At 42.9% G+C, this 16,502-nt stretch overlaps 1 protein-coding gene across 10 annotated transcripts in view; it reads left to right on the top strand.

Moving 5' to 3' along the window:
- RBFOX2 (RNA binding fox-1 homolog 2) overlaps nucleotides 1-16,502 on the top strand; it is a 316,535-nt gene that overhangs the window by 203,711 nt on the left and 96,322 nt on the right. Inside the window, exon 1 of one of the 10 annotated variants that reach the window (XM_036760989.1) lies at nucleotides 1,994-2,297. The exons of 8 other annotated variants lie outside the window; for them this stretch is intronic. In XM_036760989.1, the coding sequence (XP_036616884.1) occupies nucleotides 2,271-2,297 (27 nt within the window). In that variant the 5' untranslated portion in view covers nucleotides 1,994-2,270. Of the gene's footprint in view, nucleotides 1-1,993; nucleotides 2,298-16,502 lie in introns of those variants that run through there. One more of the 10 variants, XM_036760990.1, reaches the window with a different exon arrangement.

The raw sequence follows: 16,502 nt of genomic DNA, 5'->3' as shown, positions 1-16,502 counted from the left end.
ATCCAAGTCTGAGCTAATCAAGGTCTACACCATAGTGGCAACAGTGTCATAGGAGAGAAGTGAGTAGTGTATCCATGAAGTCTTAGAAAGGTAGAATTGATGAGACTGGGGTTCAGATTGGCTTTGGGGATGGGTGTAAGTAGAGAGACGGGAGGGGGGGGGGAGAGAGAGAGAGAGAGAGAGCGCGAGCGAGAGCGAGAGCATGCAAGCGCCGATATCTAGGTTTCAGCCAGGGGAACTTCAAGGTGTTGCCTGCGGTTGGAAGATAGAAAGATAATTTGGGGGGAAAGACAATGAGTTCATGTTCACATATGTTGACTATAAGATGTCTGTGAGACATTCAGTTAGGAATGGCCGATGGGCAGTTGGCCATGCCTGATGAGGTCAGAGAGGTTAGGGCTGGATGAATAAATCTGAGAATCATCTGCATAGAGACGATAATTGAATGCATGGGAGCTAATGAGATCACCAAAGAACTAGAAGAGGGGACCCAGAACAGACATCCAGTGCTTGAATGAAGATCCAACAAGGGAGGCTCTGCCTCTCCCCTGTACCTGGAATGCTTTTACTCCTCCACTCGGACTCCTGACCTGTCTAGCTTCCTGTAAGTAATAACTAGAATCCCACCGTCTATGGGATGCCTTCCCCAACCTCTCTGTTAATTATTTCTCATCTGTCCTCTCTCTGGCTTGTTTGTATATATTTGTTTGCATGTTGCCTACCCCATTAGACTTTAAGCTCCTTGAGGGCAGGGATTCTCTTTTGCCTCTTTTTGTATCTCCAGGACTTAATACAGTGCCTGACACATAGTTGATGCTTAATGATTTGTAGGCAGCAGAGAAACCTCTAGTAGCCCCAGAAGAAAAAAGAAGGGAAGTGGAGATGATAGAAGAGGCAATCTTGGAATCACGTGGGCATTTTGAGGGGTTTGCATGGTTTAGGGTTTTAAAATCACTGTTATTCTTTTCCTCTTTCCTGCCACCCCACCCCACCCCACCCCTTAGATTTTTTTTTTTTGGAGTGGGAAAGAATGTACTTAAATCATGCCCCCTTTTCCTGTGTTCCCCCTTAGGGAATTTTTAGTCTGTTTTTTTCTCCTGGATCAAATATGCTCCTGCTGTTGTCTCTGTACACCCCCTTATGCCTTGAATAACCTCCCAGTTAACAATCACTCAAGCACAGTCTTTCTTTTCTTTTTGTCTTGAATGAAATCCACCAGATCTACAAACTCAACCTCAGTGAAAATATATTTTTTCTCACTTTGCTATATATCACATGCATTTGTATGATCCAGTATTCAACCCTAGGGTCCTTCTAATCTATATTTATTACTATTTATTATAAGCTGTTATATATGTTTTCAGTGCTGTGTAATTAATGCCTCTGCACATACACACATAAGGAAACACGCCTGCGCATGGACTGTGCACTGTCTCTCTCTCTCTCTCTCTGTCCCCCTCTCCCCCTCTCCCCCTCCCTCCCTCTCTCTCTCTCTCTCTCTCTCTCTCTCTCTGTCTCTCTCCCTCCCTGCCTCTCTCTCCCTCTCTCTCTCCCTCCCTCCCTGCCTCTCTCTCCCTCCCTCCCTCTCCCTCTCCCTTTCCCTCCCTCTCCTCTCTCTCCCCCTTTCTCTCCCTCCCTCCTCTCTCCTCTTTCTCCTCATCCCTCCCTCTCTTCTCCCATCCCTCCCTCTCTTCTCCCATCCCTTCCCCCTTCCCATCCTTCTCTCTCTCCCCTTCTCTGCCTCCCCTTCCGCCTCTCCCTCTCCCATCTTTCTCTTCTCTCTCTTTTCCCCTCCCCCTCCGCCTCTCCCTTTCCCATCTCTCTCTCTCTCTCTCTCTCTCTCTCTCTCTCTCTCTCTCCAGACTGCCACTCTCGAGCAGGCCCCTATGTGTGTTGGAGTTGGAGATGTCAGCCTGCCAGGAGGAAGGGGGGGGGGGGGAGGAGAAGGAGGTGGGGCCCTGCTCTGATTAATTACCTTAGGCATTCGGGGGTGGGGCTTCCTTCAGCCATCTGCCTGAGATATGGGAGGGAGCTGGAGAAAGAAGGAGGGGGAGAGACTGCCAGAGAGGAAGAGAAAAGAAAGGAAGAAACACTAGCGAGAAAAAGAAAGGAAAGCGGAATAAAGGGATAGAAACTACCCACCCTTACGTATCCAAGCTGGGGGGGGAGGGGGTGGGGGGGGTGAAAGGAAAATCCGAGGTGGTGCTCAGCGCCCGCCCTGGCAGCTTGGAAGGGTTGTTTTCTTTCTAGTCCTCTGCCCCATTTGGTTTATGGAGAAAAAGAAAATGGTAACTCAGGTAAGCTTTCTGCTTCCTCCCAGAGCGCTTTTCTCCTTCTCGCCCATGTCCGATAGGCATGCGGGGCCATATGGAGGGCAGTGGGTGGAGGCTGCTGCTAGGTCTTTCCTTCTTCCATGAGGCTAGTTTGGGTGGACTGTGTGTGTGTGTGTGTGTGTGTGTGTGTGTGTGTGTGTGTTGGTCATGAGTGCATGTATACATTTGTGTGTGTGTGTGTGTGTGTGTGTGTGCATCCCTCTTTCTCCCCCTTCCCTCTGCTCCATAGCAGATTCCTGTTTCCTGTGCTGTGCAGCTGCAGCTCAGGAAAGACCCTGTGGGGATTTGTCTACCTCTTTGTCTTGGTTCTGAGAGGGAGGGAGAGCGGGACTGCAGAGGTATGGAGGGATTCTTGTAGGCTGCCATGAAACGGGAAAAGGGAAAGATTTCATTTCAAGAATCACGGTGGAATTTGCATGATGGGGGAAGTCAGATTCTGTGGAATGAAATTATGCTGCCTTCACTCCGAACGGCTTATTGAAAGTCAGCCTTGGAGAGGAATGGGGTTCATTTTCATAATGCTGTTACTAGCTAAATATTTTAATAGGTACTGGTAGGATCATCTAGGTGTAGCTGAGCCACCCAGAGCCTTGGTTCCCGAACCTGAGAACAGGTGTTTATGTCTCTATGACAATCAAATTGGCATTAGAAGGTGTTAGAAGGAGACATGGAAGAACCGCAGCGTCCCTTAGACTCTGCCAAATTGTTTTGAACCAGAATTTTAATGTATCCTCTCGGACAGACACCAAACTGAATACCAGCACCACAGCGACCACCTCCCTACTCTGTGGCAACTCCACCTCTCATTCTTCTCTTGACACCCTAAAGCCCAATCATTTTTCTTTCATTATATAGAGTTTTAGGAATGGGGTTGTGCTTTATTGGGGAAGAAATCCTTTGCAGCATAAATAAGAGACAGAAGGCTTTTAGTGCCTGTTTTAGCACAGGTTTCCTGTCAAGCTTCTGCTTTGTAGGAAAATGTCATCATTGGACAATACTCGCCTTTTAAGGATATCACTATATTTTGGGGTATTCCTTTCTGGCTTTCTCTTTTCCCCTCTTCTTGAAGTCATCACCGAAGGGCGAGGGGGGGGGGGTCAGTAATGGTGGAGGGAGGATATAGCTGTGTAGTTGTAGGAGCTGGAATCCTGTTCCGTTAAATGTTATATAATGCCCCGCAGTGCTGTTTGGAAAGAGAAAACCTTTGGGGAATATTCTCAGCTTGGAAAGGAGAGCCCTTGGAATATGTTAATTTTTCTTATGTATATCCTCTTATCTTGACTCTAATTCATTCTTGTTAAATGCTACCTTTTAAAATCCTCCACAAAAGAAGAAAACATATTTTGAACACTCCTGTGCTAGAGAATATACTACCTGCTTGACTCTGGAGCCTCATTTAATTTTCATTAGCTGTCTTTGTAGTAGGGATAGTAACAGCTCTCTCCTTTCTAAGGTATTACTGAGGGCTTCCTGACTTTTGGGTACTTCTGCCTCATCATTTTCACTACCAAAGACTTCTTATCCGAACAAGAGGTGTATGCGCGCGCGCGCACACACACACACACACCATAGAATAGCATGTATGCATGTATAGGCCATAGCTGGAACACAATGTCTATAGTAGATATGTTGTGACCTTAACCATCAGTGAGCTTAAAAAACCAACTGAAAATGGGGAATAAAGGCAGGGAGACAGTGGAACCCAAAAAGACGGTTTAGTGCCAGGTTTCTTAACTTTTTTTTTGTATCGTGGACATATTTGGCTGTCTGGAGGTCTTTGTGGATTCCTTCCCAGAATCATGTTTTTAAATGCATAAAATAAAATATATAGGATTACCACGGAAACATGAATTTCAGGTTAGGAACCTCTTCTTTAAAGAATTCTGGTAAATATAGGTTTCTTTGGTGTTTGACTGAAGAATAGACTGAAAGATACTTTGCCCACCCCAGATTTACACATTGGAAATGAGAAGCTGGTGGATCCCGTGCCCTGTGTGTTTTAGTTGACCTTGAAGTACGATCATGCTAGTATTTGTTTTCTGTATATACACACACCTGATGCATAGTAGGTGCGATACTTCTTGGGCACAGGAGGTCATGTCCTGACACTGGCCTGCCAGATGAAGGGCTTGCCAGGTGTGTTTACAAATAGGATCTGTACTGCACAGTTAAGGCTTGTCAGGTTGAATTGTTCATTGTGTCCATTGGGGTCTTATGTGGCCTGGTGTTTTTCATTCTCAACGTACTATTTTTACTGCGTAGCAAGACTAAACCATTGCATTTACAGGTCCCGTGATTGCAGGAGTCCCTAGCTTCCCCAGGTTTCTCAGTAGAACAAGAGGTTCAAATAGACTTCCACAGTATATGGTATAGTGTTTTAGACCTATGACTGTTTGCTGTGGTCTTCTGCAAAGCCAGTAGTAAACAAGGCCTGTTCTTTCTAAATGAAGACTGTCCCATAGTTTCTTATGAGTAGCCTGTATTTTCTATAATGTGTGGTTTTTAACCTTACTTTTTCAGTATTGGGGGACTAGGGGACATGGGATGTAACATGTAATGTCAGACTCTTGATTTGTTAGTTTTGCTTAACTCCCTCCTCCCTTCCCCCACTCTCCTTTTAAAATCCTTTATTAAAGAATGACTTTCTGGAGGGTAGAAAAGGATAGTCGATGTAGGTGAGCTAAAAACAGGAGATATTGATACGTGTATTTAAGAAATGATCATTGACTAGAAGCCAGCACTGTTCAGAGGTTATCCGAGCTTGCTGCCAGGACAGATACCTGACCCATGGCAGTTTTTATATGACTTTGGGGCTAAGTTTTCTATTCATTGTGTAGTCATAGAATGTCAGAGCTGGGAAACACTTGAAGATGTAGTGTCAGAGGGACCCGAGAGATCATCAGGCGCCTCAGGTAAGTTCTATAGGAAGCATTTCCCTCTTCCCCCCTTCTAATATACAGACATACCAATACAAGTAAAACCATATCAACTCCTGCAGGTCTACCAGATGGATGGGGAAGAGAGAAGGTCTTCTTATAGCCAAGTTAAGTAAAAATAGGAAGAAACAAAATAGTTCATGAGAACTTGAGCTCTAATCCATTAATGGCAAATGCCCCGACCTGATCTCTATCCTAAATCAGTGAAAATAAATGAGAAGCCTGGTTCCATGTGGTGTGTGCTAATTGCAGATAAAAGGGAAAGTGCTAGGCATAAAGGAAAAAATATGTCCAGGATGTCTTGGGGATTTTTTTTTACGTCCTCTAATGGAGAGTAAGATTGCTGGTTTCTATGGAACACAAAGCCCTCCCTTTCTTGGACAGTCTAGTGCCGTGCTGGCATTTTCTTAGGAATCTGTTTCCCATCAGGACTGGGGGGGAGGGGAAGGGATGGGAGAAGGTGTTCAGAATCGAAGAGAATGGATGAGGGGTCGCTGTCTCTTTAAGCAGCTAGCTGAGGAAGTCCATGTGGTGGGAGGCAGCTTTGGAGTGTGAGCTTTTGTAAGAAATCGCTGGGTCCATTGTTCCCTCTGTCTTCTTTGGAGCCTGAAGAACTCAGGTCTTTCACCTGAACAGCTGAGGTTCCCTCTTCCAGCCTGGTAGTGGAAGGCAGAGACCCCTCCCCACTTCTTCCCTGTCTTCTCCCACCCCTCCTCCATTTTCATTTGGTTAAAAATCAGGAGTGGTATGCAGTGAGGCTCTCTGCTTACCCTTTCAGGTTCCTGGCATCCTCCCTTCCATTGGTTCTGGGGCTCCTTCAGCGATTCCAGCAGTCTCCATTTTGTGTCCCTGCCTCCAGAGTGATCCCAGGCCTCCTCTCTTTTCTCTGGAGCTCTCCTCCCCGGGCCCCCTCCTCTTGGGAGCTCCAGCGAGCTCCGTTTACCTTGGCACCCGTTCCACTAGCTGTGCGCTGCCCAGGACTAGGGAAGGTGGTGGAGTTTGTGGCCTGGAGACTAATTTATGTTCTTTACAATGAACCAAAAGCAGCCTCACTTTTTCCAGAGATTCTGTTTCTATCTGTACTCTCCTCCACTGCCCCACATCTTCTGGGATGACTGTTTCTTTGCCAGGGACTTAAAAACAACCTTTGCTGCAGGCTGCCTCATTTTTCCTGAAGAGAAGTTCAGAATTCCATAAATGGAGAACTGATGAAATCAAGCTGTTCTCTGACTCATTAAAAACTTCTCCCTCCCTTCCCTTTTTTCTTTGCCCCTTTCCCTCTGCCTCTCCTTTGTCTCTTCTACATTATAGTAGAGACCAGGTAAGTTAGGACCCCAGTTTGCAACTACTGTTCAAGTTTAAGGGGATCCCATTCCATGCCATCCCATCTCCTCCAGCCAATTGCCCCCTCTGTCACCCCCACTCTCATTTCTTTTCAATCTCTGGCTGCTTCCCTCCTGCCTACAAATCTGCCCAGAGCTCCCCGTGCTCTAAAAACCCCTCACTCCATCCCGTGGTCCCCACTGACAGTAATTCCCTATCCCCTGCCTTTTGTGGCCAAACTCCTCAGGAAGGCCATCTCTATTTCCTCTCCTCTCCAAAGTTGCCACAGTCGTTGACCCTCTCCTCTTCGATGCTCTCTTCTTTTGGTTTTGGGACCCCCCCCCCCCCCCCCCCGGTGGTCCTGCTTCTCTCTGACCACCTCTCAATCTCCTTGGCTGGGTTTCCGTGTTAGGTCACAACTCTGGTCACAACTTCCTCTTTGCTTTCGCTATGCTGTTTTATCAAGCAATCTCATTAGTTCATGGATTCAATCAATTATCATGCTGATGATTTTCAGATCTCTTCATCAGCCATAGTCTCTCCGTTGACCTCCAGTCTCACATCCAACCGCCTATTAGACATCTTGAACTCAACATATCTAAAACTGAACTCCTTCTGCCACGTTCCCCCTTCCATAATTCCCTCTTACACCATCCTCCAGTCCCTCAGCCTCAGAACCCAGTTACCCTCCTCCACTCTTCCTTCTCTCTCACCCCACCCCCCACTCCCAATCCAATCCGTTGCCAAAGCCTGCTGGTTTTACCTTTCAAACATCTCTTGCATGTTCACTGCTTCTCTCCTCTGACACTGCCACCACCCTAGCCACCTTACTCTGCCCACTGTTTGGTCTTCTTGCCATGTCCCTCTCTACTCCACATTATCCTTCACTCCGCTACTAAAGTGATTTTCCTACAGTGCAGATCTGTCCACGTCAGCCTCATTCTCAACAAACTAGTGTCTCAGTCACCTCCAGAATGATATATAGAATGTTCATAACCTGGAATTTCTCCCCCTCCACCCCCACCCCACAGCACCCCAGCCCAGCTCTTCCTGCTGTTCCATCTGTTGGCTCCAGGCATTTTCACTGGCTCTCCCATTCCTGGAATGCTCTCCTTCCTCATCTCTGCCTTGTGGCTTCCTTCAAGTCCTAGCTAACATCCCACCCTCTACAGGAACCTTCCACAATCCCAAATTTTCACACATTTTCTCTGTTGACTGTTTCTTATTTATGCTGCCTGGAGCTTGTCAGTATGTAGTTGCTTGCCTCTTGTTTCCCCCATTATTGTGTGTGTGTGTGTGTGTGTGTGTGTGTGTGTGTGTGTGTGTGTGTGCATGTGTGCGTGTATGCCCTCCATGGCAGGGAGTGTCCTTTGACTTTCTTTGCCTGGCACATAGTAGGCACTTATTAAATTTTTATGGACTAAATAAAGGAATGGGGGGTTTGAGGATACCAAGGACACGTCTGCCCTTCTCCTTCCTAGTCACTGGGCACATGTAAGGTTTTTATCATGGCTTCTCTCCTCCTTAGCTTTTCCTGATTAACTGCCATGTCCAGAGTCCTGTGTCTGAGAGGTCTTAGTCCATCGCAGTTTTGACAAGTAACGTTCAGTGGAGAATACTCATTTAGCTTTCTTTCCTGGAGTTCCCTTCTTTTTCAGTCATCGGACTGAGCTGAAGAAAGAAGCCAGAAGGCCTGATTTTCTCCTCGAGGTTCTCCTTTCCTCTCCCTTTACAAATATTCCCTCATGCAGTTGGAGGCCTTCCACCCCACCCCTTCTTTCTGAGTCTTACAGTTGAGCAGAGCTGTGGAGCTCCCCAAACCACCCGCCCCTTCTCCACATTCTGCAGCCAGAAGATCCTTGCTGCTGCTTCTACCCAAGTTACTGCCTACCTAATTTGAATCTTCTGAGACTCATTTTCTTCATTCTTAACTGGGACAGTTACATAGACTAGATAATCTAGTAATACATTAGTATCTGAAATGTATGCTTTTTCCTATTGTAGTAAATACTTTCCAGCTCTTATAGTCAACAATTATTTTGATTATAGGACCTTTGTCTTATTGCTCGGTATAATGTTATCCTTGCCGTTATACATCGTTGGGTCTATTTTTTCCCAGATTCTTACTTGTACTTGCATTACCATCTAGAAGAGGGGTTCTTAACCTGAAGTCTGTGTACTTTAAAAAAATATATGTATATGTATATATATATTTTTTTATTTCAGTAAATTGGTTTTCTTTATGATCTGGTATGTTTTATTTTATGTATTTAAAAACATTCTGAGAAAAGGTTCATTGATTTCCTCATACCTTCTTTCAGAGGGCAGCCTGGTACAAAAAAAGTGAAGAACACCAGAGCTAGAAACTTAGGGTTATAGAATCCTAGAGTTGGAATAGACATCAGAGGTAATTTCATTCAGTTTCTTATATCTGGCACTTGCTTGAAGGCTTTCAGTGACTGGGGCAGCTCCTTCCATTTTGAGATTCTCTGCTAAAAAGTTCTTTACATTCAGGTGAAATTCATCATCCTGTAACTACTTCCTCTTGTTCCTAGCTCAGCCTTCTGTAGTCACAAAATTTGTGTAATTGAAAAAGCATAAGACAGTCCTTCATATCTCAGAAGAGAGATGTTCAGGCCTCCCCAGATCTTCTCTGGGCTAACGCGTCTTCATTTCTATGTGCCGTGGTTTTGAGAGCTCTCATTGCTGCACACCGTTTCTGTGAACTCTGCCCTCAGCACAGTAAAGATTAGTTATGTATGTATCGGATCAATTTTGTTTTACAATATTAAATTCTCTTCATGTATACTCAATGCTCAAAGGTCATTGCTTGTATAGCATGGTTGTCCTCTCACAGCTTTTAGAAAATCAAAGGAAACAAGCTCCTTAACTCTGTCTAGTGGTATTCTCTGGTTCCACAGGGGGTAGGCTCCAGAAAGATGCTATGGTGCTGTGTGATGGGAAACGGGGCAGCTAGGTGGCGCAGTGAATAGAGCACAATCCTGGAGTCAGAGGGCCTGAGTTCAAATTTGACCTCAGCCACTTACTACCTGAGCAAGTCACTTAACCCCAATTGCCTCCAAAACAAAAAAAAATAAAAACTATATAATCGAACTTAATCTATGGAAAATTGAGAGACAGGGACCTGTGACTATAATCTTGTTTCATATATGAATACAACTGTGATCTCCTCAATGTTGATACTCCCTCTATTATGGCAGGTTGTAATACATCCATGCCTGCCCATCCAAGGGGTGAAATACTGTAATGAAGTTAACAGCTGTATTAAAAGTTAGTCCTAAATTACAAATTAGTGTCTTTCGTTCTTTTTATTATTTAATTTATTTTATTCCAATGAAGAAAAATCATATTTTTTCTCTCCGCCCTTTCCCCCTTTCTTGAAAAAGAAAGAAAAATAAAATGCTTGTAAGAAATACGGATAGTCACACAAAACATTCCCAGTTTGGCCCTAAAAAATGCAGTAGGTTTCATGGATTTGTGTGACTGACGTGCATTAGCCATGCTAATCTCTGTATCTGTCTGTTTTCAGTGTATGTGCTGCTGAAGTAAACTTTCGTTCTTCCTTATAAATATATGCTTTTGGACCTCTTTATTATTATGCTCATTCCCTTACATTCCAGACAGTTCCTTTATGTATTCAATCAACAAACATTCATTGAAGGCCAACTATGTGCCAGGCATTGTGCAAAGCATTGGAAGAAATGTAGAAATCACTTTCTAATTATCATAGGGTTTCTAGCTGAAAAGACTTTCGAACATAACAAGTCAGAGCTGGAAGCAAATGCAGAGATCATCTAGCCCAATTTTCTTATTTTACCAGTGGCTGCAACTGAGGCCCTGAAAGGAGAAGTGACTTGCCCCAGGTCACCCTTGTAGAAAATAGAAGCCAGGATTCAAACCCAAGTCCTGACTCCAAAACACTTAACACTCTGCCTCATACTTATTGTGCAACAACCACTTCTTGTAGTTGAAGACAACATCCCCAAGAATGGTATCTGTATATTGAATGTATCTTAATGGTTGCTTTAGTACATATTGTTGCTTGATTTTTTCCTGGACTTGATGATTTTAGATCTGTAGCAAAGAGGGGAAGGAGAGAGAGTACAAGAAGTATTAGGCACCTTCCCTGCGTACTCGAGGGCCTTTTCTGGATCATTGTGATCAGCAAGCAGTGAGTTTGATCCCTGGGAAGAAAGTGTATCTTCTTGCCGTGTTACAACTAAACCGCTTCACACAAATCGTTCCTTAAAAAACAAATACATACGTACACAGTTTTCTAGGTACCAAGTTCACTCCATCTTTTGGAAACTCTACGTTTAACAACTTTATTACTTTCGTCAGGTTTTCGTTGTTGTTGACCTCAGATTTAAAAACAAACAAATATTCATTTCCCCCTAATTACAGAATCTGGTTACCGTCCTTAGAACTGTCATTCGCATGTCCATAGATCTAAGATTCCAATTACACATCCATAAAATGCAGACATAAAAGCCATTAGCTAAACTTCTTTCAGCCCTTTCTTGAGGCCATCTTCAATAAAGTGATCAGTATGTCAAGTGCCCGCTCTATGATATGATGCCACCCTGTGCTCACTTGCATTTTTTAAAATTTTGATTTAATTTTTAAAAAATTAGCATATCTATTTTCTCTTCCCCACTTGAACAGGAAGAAAAAGAAAACCCTTGTAACAAAAATATATAGTCAAGCAATGCAAATTCCCACATTGGGCACGTCCAAAAATATATGGGTGGTAAGGAAACGCCTGGAACAGGCCACATAAAAGTCTTTACGTGGAAGCTGAATGACTAATTATTGGGAATGACAAACGGGGAAATCCATCCCCCAAGTTGGATTAGATGGCCTTCGAGGTTCCTTGCAGCTTTGAGATTCCGTGTTTGTTGATTCTTTCAACAAAGTGGATTTGAGCTTGATGGGTAAGATTTTTAATGCTGAGAGGTTAAAAAGGAGCCTATTTCTGGTAACAGAAATCATATATGGCAAGGGTTTTGAAAAGAATCTGGGTTTTAAGAGAAGTAAAATAAAAATTCAGTGTTAAAAAAAGGCAGTGTAATAGCATAATATACATATTGAAGATAACTTCTAGAGACTTTTTCCACAGTCCATTTCAGTGGGACTTCAGGACATACCTGTGCAGTTTGAAGATAAGGGCCTATTATGACATTCTTATGTAAACTAACCTCTCTGGAGAGAGAGAGAGACAGAGAGAAAGAGGGGGGGAGAGAGAGAGCAAGAGAGAGAGAGAGCTTTTTCTTGAAATTGGGATCAAAGTTTAATCCATGCCAGTCACTTTGGATATGGACTAGGTGTTAGAGAATGAACATCCATTCATACTTTGAAGGTGAACCCAGTCTATTTTATTAACCTTTACAAATAAAGTGATTGGTTTTATATTCCCAGTTTTCAGTAGACTGGTAGGTACATCCCATCTATTTTAGCTTTGATTTAAAAAAAACAAAACAAAACAGTAATTTCGCTTATTTCCTTCTCTCCCTTTTCTATATTTTACTTTTTAGCTCTTATAGTATGCTGTAAAAGGAACAGATGTAACCAATATGTTCTTCCAAGAAAGGTTAAAATTATATAGAAATCTCTAATATAATTTGAAGGGCATTAATACATTATTTTCACCATTGGTTTGACCCTCAAAATAATCAAGTATTAGATGTCTCTTTTTTACTTTAGTGAGTCTCCTTATGAATAAGAATACTTTGAATTTATGGTCAGACCTTTCATCTGTGGTTCCTAACTTGTATCTTTGTTATTTTTCCATCTACTTTCTGTCTGTTCTTGTTTTTCCAAAAAAACAAAACAAAACAAAACAAAATCAGCCACATCAAAATTAGTGACATCCACCATCAGTCTGTTACTTTAATTTTTGATTGATAAAAGTTCTGAAAGTTATAACTTTATTTGGTGACTGATGGCCCGGTGTTTGCAAATTCTAGAACGATCTAGTATCTTCTCTTCAGAGCACTAAACCAAGGAATAGGAAGACTCATCTGTTTTTCCCCAGGGTCAGTAAGGGAAATGACGGGGTAGGGTGGCTACTTTCCTCTCTTCACCGCTCATTCACCCCCTTAGGGAGTGTCTCTGGATCGTTGATTATAAATATCACGGATTGCGAGGAGCCCAAAGTTTTTAATCTCTTCACTTTCTGATTGTCTTAGCAATTGAACGTCACATTCCTGAGAAAACAATTTAAGAACAGATCATATGCTAGGGTTGAATAGTCAGGAGGGCTCTCTGGCCATGCGGCCTTTCCTTCAGTTCTATCAGAAGAGGGCACATTGGTCCATATGCTAGGTTTAAGTGCAGCTCCATCTATAGACAGACGCATGGATAAAGAATCAAGCACCATTTTTAGTTTCATTTTCAATAACTGACTTATACCATAGCTCAAAATAGGAATGGCTAGACTACTTGCATTTATATTTTATTTCTAAACTATTTTTCTTTGTCTTATAATTCTCTAGTGATCCAGTTTTTTTATTTGTTCTTCCCCTTTTTACTACACACAATTTGAATGAAAACAACTGCAATATGAAATCTAGGTTGAAGACTAGATCTTTCCAATTTGCTGTCTCTTAAGATAATTCTCTCTTTCCCTGGCAAGTGAGAAAGACAGCAAAAGGACAGGAAATTATTCATTTCAGTGGGAAGAAATCCAAAGAGTAGCAGTGCTCCAGAGCACCTAATAGTGATACGCTGCTTCAGTCAGTAGTACCCTTTTGGCAAATGGAGCCTCAAATCATGCACCAAGTAGGGAGGTAAGAGTTACACTCCATTATAGTCGCTATTTTAGAGTGTTTATTGCCATGGTAACCAAGTATTTTGCATTCTTATTAGTAGCATAGTCTTCAAAAAAATCTTTATGGATGCTTTTATTATTTATTCTTTCTTCTACATAAGTGGGTCGCATAATCTGTCTCCCCCGCTCCCCTCCTCCCCGCCCCGCCTTTATCGCTCTTGATCAGAGTGATATGTTAAGGTTCAGTTGCCCAAGCCTCAGTGGAGGGAGTGCAAATAATATTTCCAGAGTGAATAACGTAAAAGCTTATTAATTCAGTGCCCCCCAGGTTGGAGTTTTTGCTAATTAGTAGTTAAAAGTTACCTTTTCCTGATCTGTCAAGAAAGGAATTTGTTGCTATGCAAATTACTGGCATAAGCAAGATTTTTTTTTTTAAATTTGGGATTGAGGTAGGAGTTGCCATGCTTAATTAGCCTAAGAGAATAAACTTCTGTGGAACCCTGAAAAAGCAGACATGTACATACCAATAATTGGTGTTCTAATTGAAAATAGTCTATTCATTAAAGGAATTCCCCTAAGGACTTCAATCAGACCTAGGTCAAGTTACTGTTATATACTTTAATTATGGTAATAAAATAGCATTAAAATAATCTCTAATTCAGACTGGCCTTCCCTTGAAATCAGTCTGGAGTGAGTTTCCCTGTTACTTGTGTGACTAATGTAGAATGATTCAGTTAGAATGCAATTAGATTCAGTTAATCAAACAGTTGCATAGGGCTGTGAATTCTAATCCCTGCTCTGCAACCTTATCTACCCCATTCTTAGCAGGGAGCAAATAGGGAATTTTCATTAAGCCCCATATCTTGTAGGAGACTCCACTAGCTGTTTCATATTTCAGTGAGCTTCATGCACACCTTTTCCTTTTTGTCTTCATTGTAGGCTCTGCCTCTCACTGCTGTCCAGAGGATGAGGACAAGCCCATGATCTCTAGTTTAGTTTCATCTTTTTCTCATATGGTATTGGTTCTACAAATCGCCGAGTCACTGTGCTTCTCGGTTCTTTCTTTTGTCTGTTGGAAAAACGAGGATGATAGCAGTGACTTAGCTCCCAAGATCCACCTTAGCTTTGCAAAATGATTTCCTGTTGCTTCCCTTCTAAAGGTCAGAGTGGCCTCCAGCCCCCTCTGAGGGGTGTGCCCATGTGATTGATTCCTGGGGGCTCTCTCCTCTTGGAATTTAGCTTTTTTTCTAGACTGGTCTGGCGCTAACTCCTTTAGGAAGCCTTTCATGATTCTTCCAATGGTTGATGCTCTTTCCCTCCTCAGATTACTTTGCATTCACTTAATCTGTGAACATGTTGTTTTTCTCCTAAAATATAAGCTCTATGAGGAGAGGGGCCTGGTTGCAAAGGGAGAAGGGAAGAGAAGGCAATGAAAGAATGTTTTTGTTTTCTCACTGGAAGGCCCCCCAGGTAACCCAGGAGTAAGGTTAAACGAGGTGATTCTTTTGCTGTGTGCCAAGATGTGCTTTTATTAGGTTCTTAGCTTAGTGAGTTGGACTAGAAAATCCAATAGAGATTTGAGAGAGGATCTATAGACTGTCTCCACAGTCTGCCTGGGGTGGATTCAAATTGGACAACTTCCTAATTTGATTATCTCCACTTGCCATCTGGGTCCAGTGGCAAGATATAGATTAAGATGACTGGAGATGGCCCTGCCAGGCACAGAGTAGGTGCTATATAAATGCTTATTCCCTTCCCTCTCTGAGGGAGAGAGGAATATTGGGGGAAATTACGGTAATGTTAAAAAAAAAAAAGATAGCAATAAAAACATTCTTTTTTTTAATTTATTTCCTACCATGGTTCTCTTCCAGAGCGAAGGACAAACAACAATTCCCTACAATTCCTAACTAAAGATTTGAGGCAGATCTTGGGTTCATCCACCCTGTTATGGTCTGTATTGCAGTAGAAGACTTTTCACACTCCATCTAAATGGTTGCAAAATCACACAATTTGGAGATTTGGCCATCAGTCCTAGGACATTGAGAAGAGAGCTTATAGATGCCATGTCATTGGAGTCTCACAGCCACCTGGGGAACTTAATACTATACTTATTATTCCCATTTTGCAGAAAACTTTTAAAGAAACTGAGGCTTAGAGATGTTAAGTAACTTGTCTATGGTTACAAAGCTAGTTGGTGCCATAGGTCAGATTTGAACCGAGGCATTTCTAGCTCCAAGCCTGCCTTTCCTTCCACAATACCATGCTGCCTTTAACACTGAGCTGATTTTCATTGTGAACGTATACCTGTACATAGGTTGTTCAAGTCATTTCAGCCAGGAGGCTGCTCTTAGGAAGCCGTCCGTGACATTGCTGTGATGAGAAGCTTTTCTCATACATTAGCTTTTGCATCCATTGCAGAGAGTGAGTACAGACAGACAATCCACTGTTAAAGTGGAGGCCTGGACTTAATGTGCACGTTTGGTCTGGAGCCACCAGGAAATACTTAGAGTTAAGCCAGCAAGTTCTAGAATTATTGGCACTCTTTTGGATGGGTTTGTTTGGTTTTTAAAAACAATTGAGCACTGTAGTAGGGAAGATCACATCCTTTACTAATGTGACTTAGTGACTTAGAAGACATTCATGTCGTGTCCTGTAGACATCTTATGTTCAACTTGTCCAAAATGTAACGATCGTCTTTTCCCTGAAACCTTCCCCCTTCTAAACATCTTTATTACGTCTGGTCGAGGGGTCCCCCATCTTCCCAGTGCTGCAGACTTCAATCTATTTGGCCTGCTGAACACTTCACTTCCTGTATCCAATCAGTCGCCAAGTCCTGTCAGTTTTACCTTTATAACATCTCTCCCATGTACCTCCTTCTCTTCTTTATACTGCACCCACCCTGGTGCAGGCCTTCATTTCCTCACACATGGACTGTTGCAATAGCCTGCTGGTCAGTCTCCCTGCTCCAAGTCTCTCCCCATTCCCATCCATCCTTCACTCCGCTGCCAAAGTGATTCTCCTAAAGTGTAGGTCTAACCATGTCACCCCCTTCTTTAGAAATGTCAATGATTCCCTATCATCTCCCGGATCAAATAGAAAATTCAGAGCTGCTCCCCACCT

This window comes from Trichosurus vulpecula, chromosome 5, assembly GCF_011100635.1.
Source record: "Trichosurus vulpecula isolate mTriVul1 chromosome 5, mTriVul1.pri, whole genome shotgun sequence".
NCBI lineage: Eukaryota > Metazoa > Chordata > Mammalia > Diprotodontia > Phalangeridae > Trichosurus > Trichosurus vulpecula.
The sequence above is the reverse complement of the archived record's forward strand: the minus strand, read 5'-3'. Positions and strand labels throughout refer to the sequence as shown.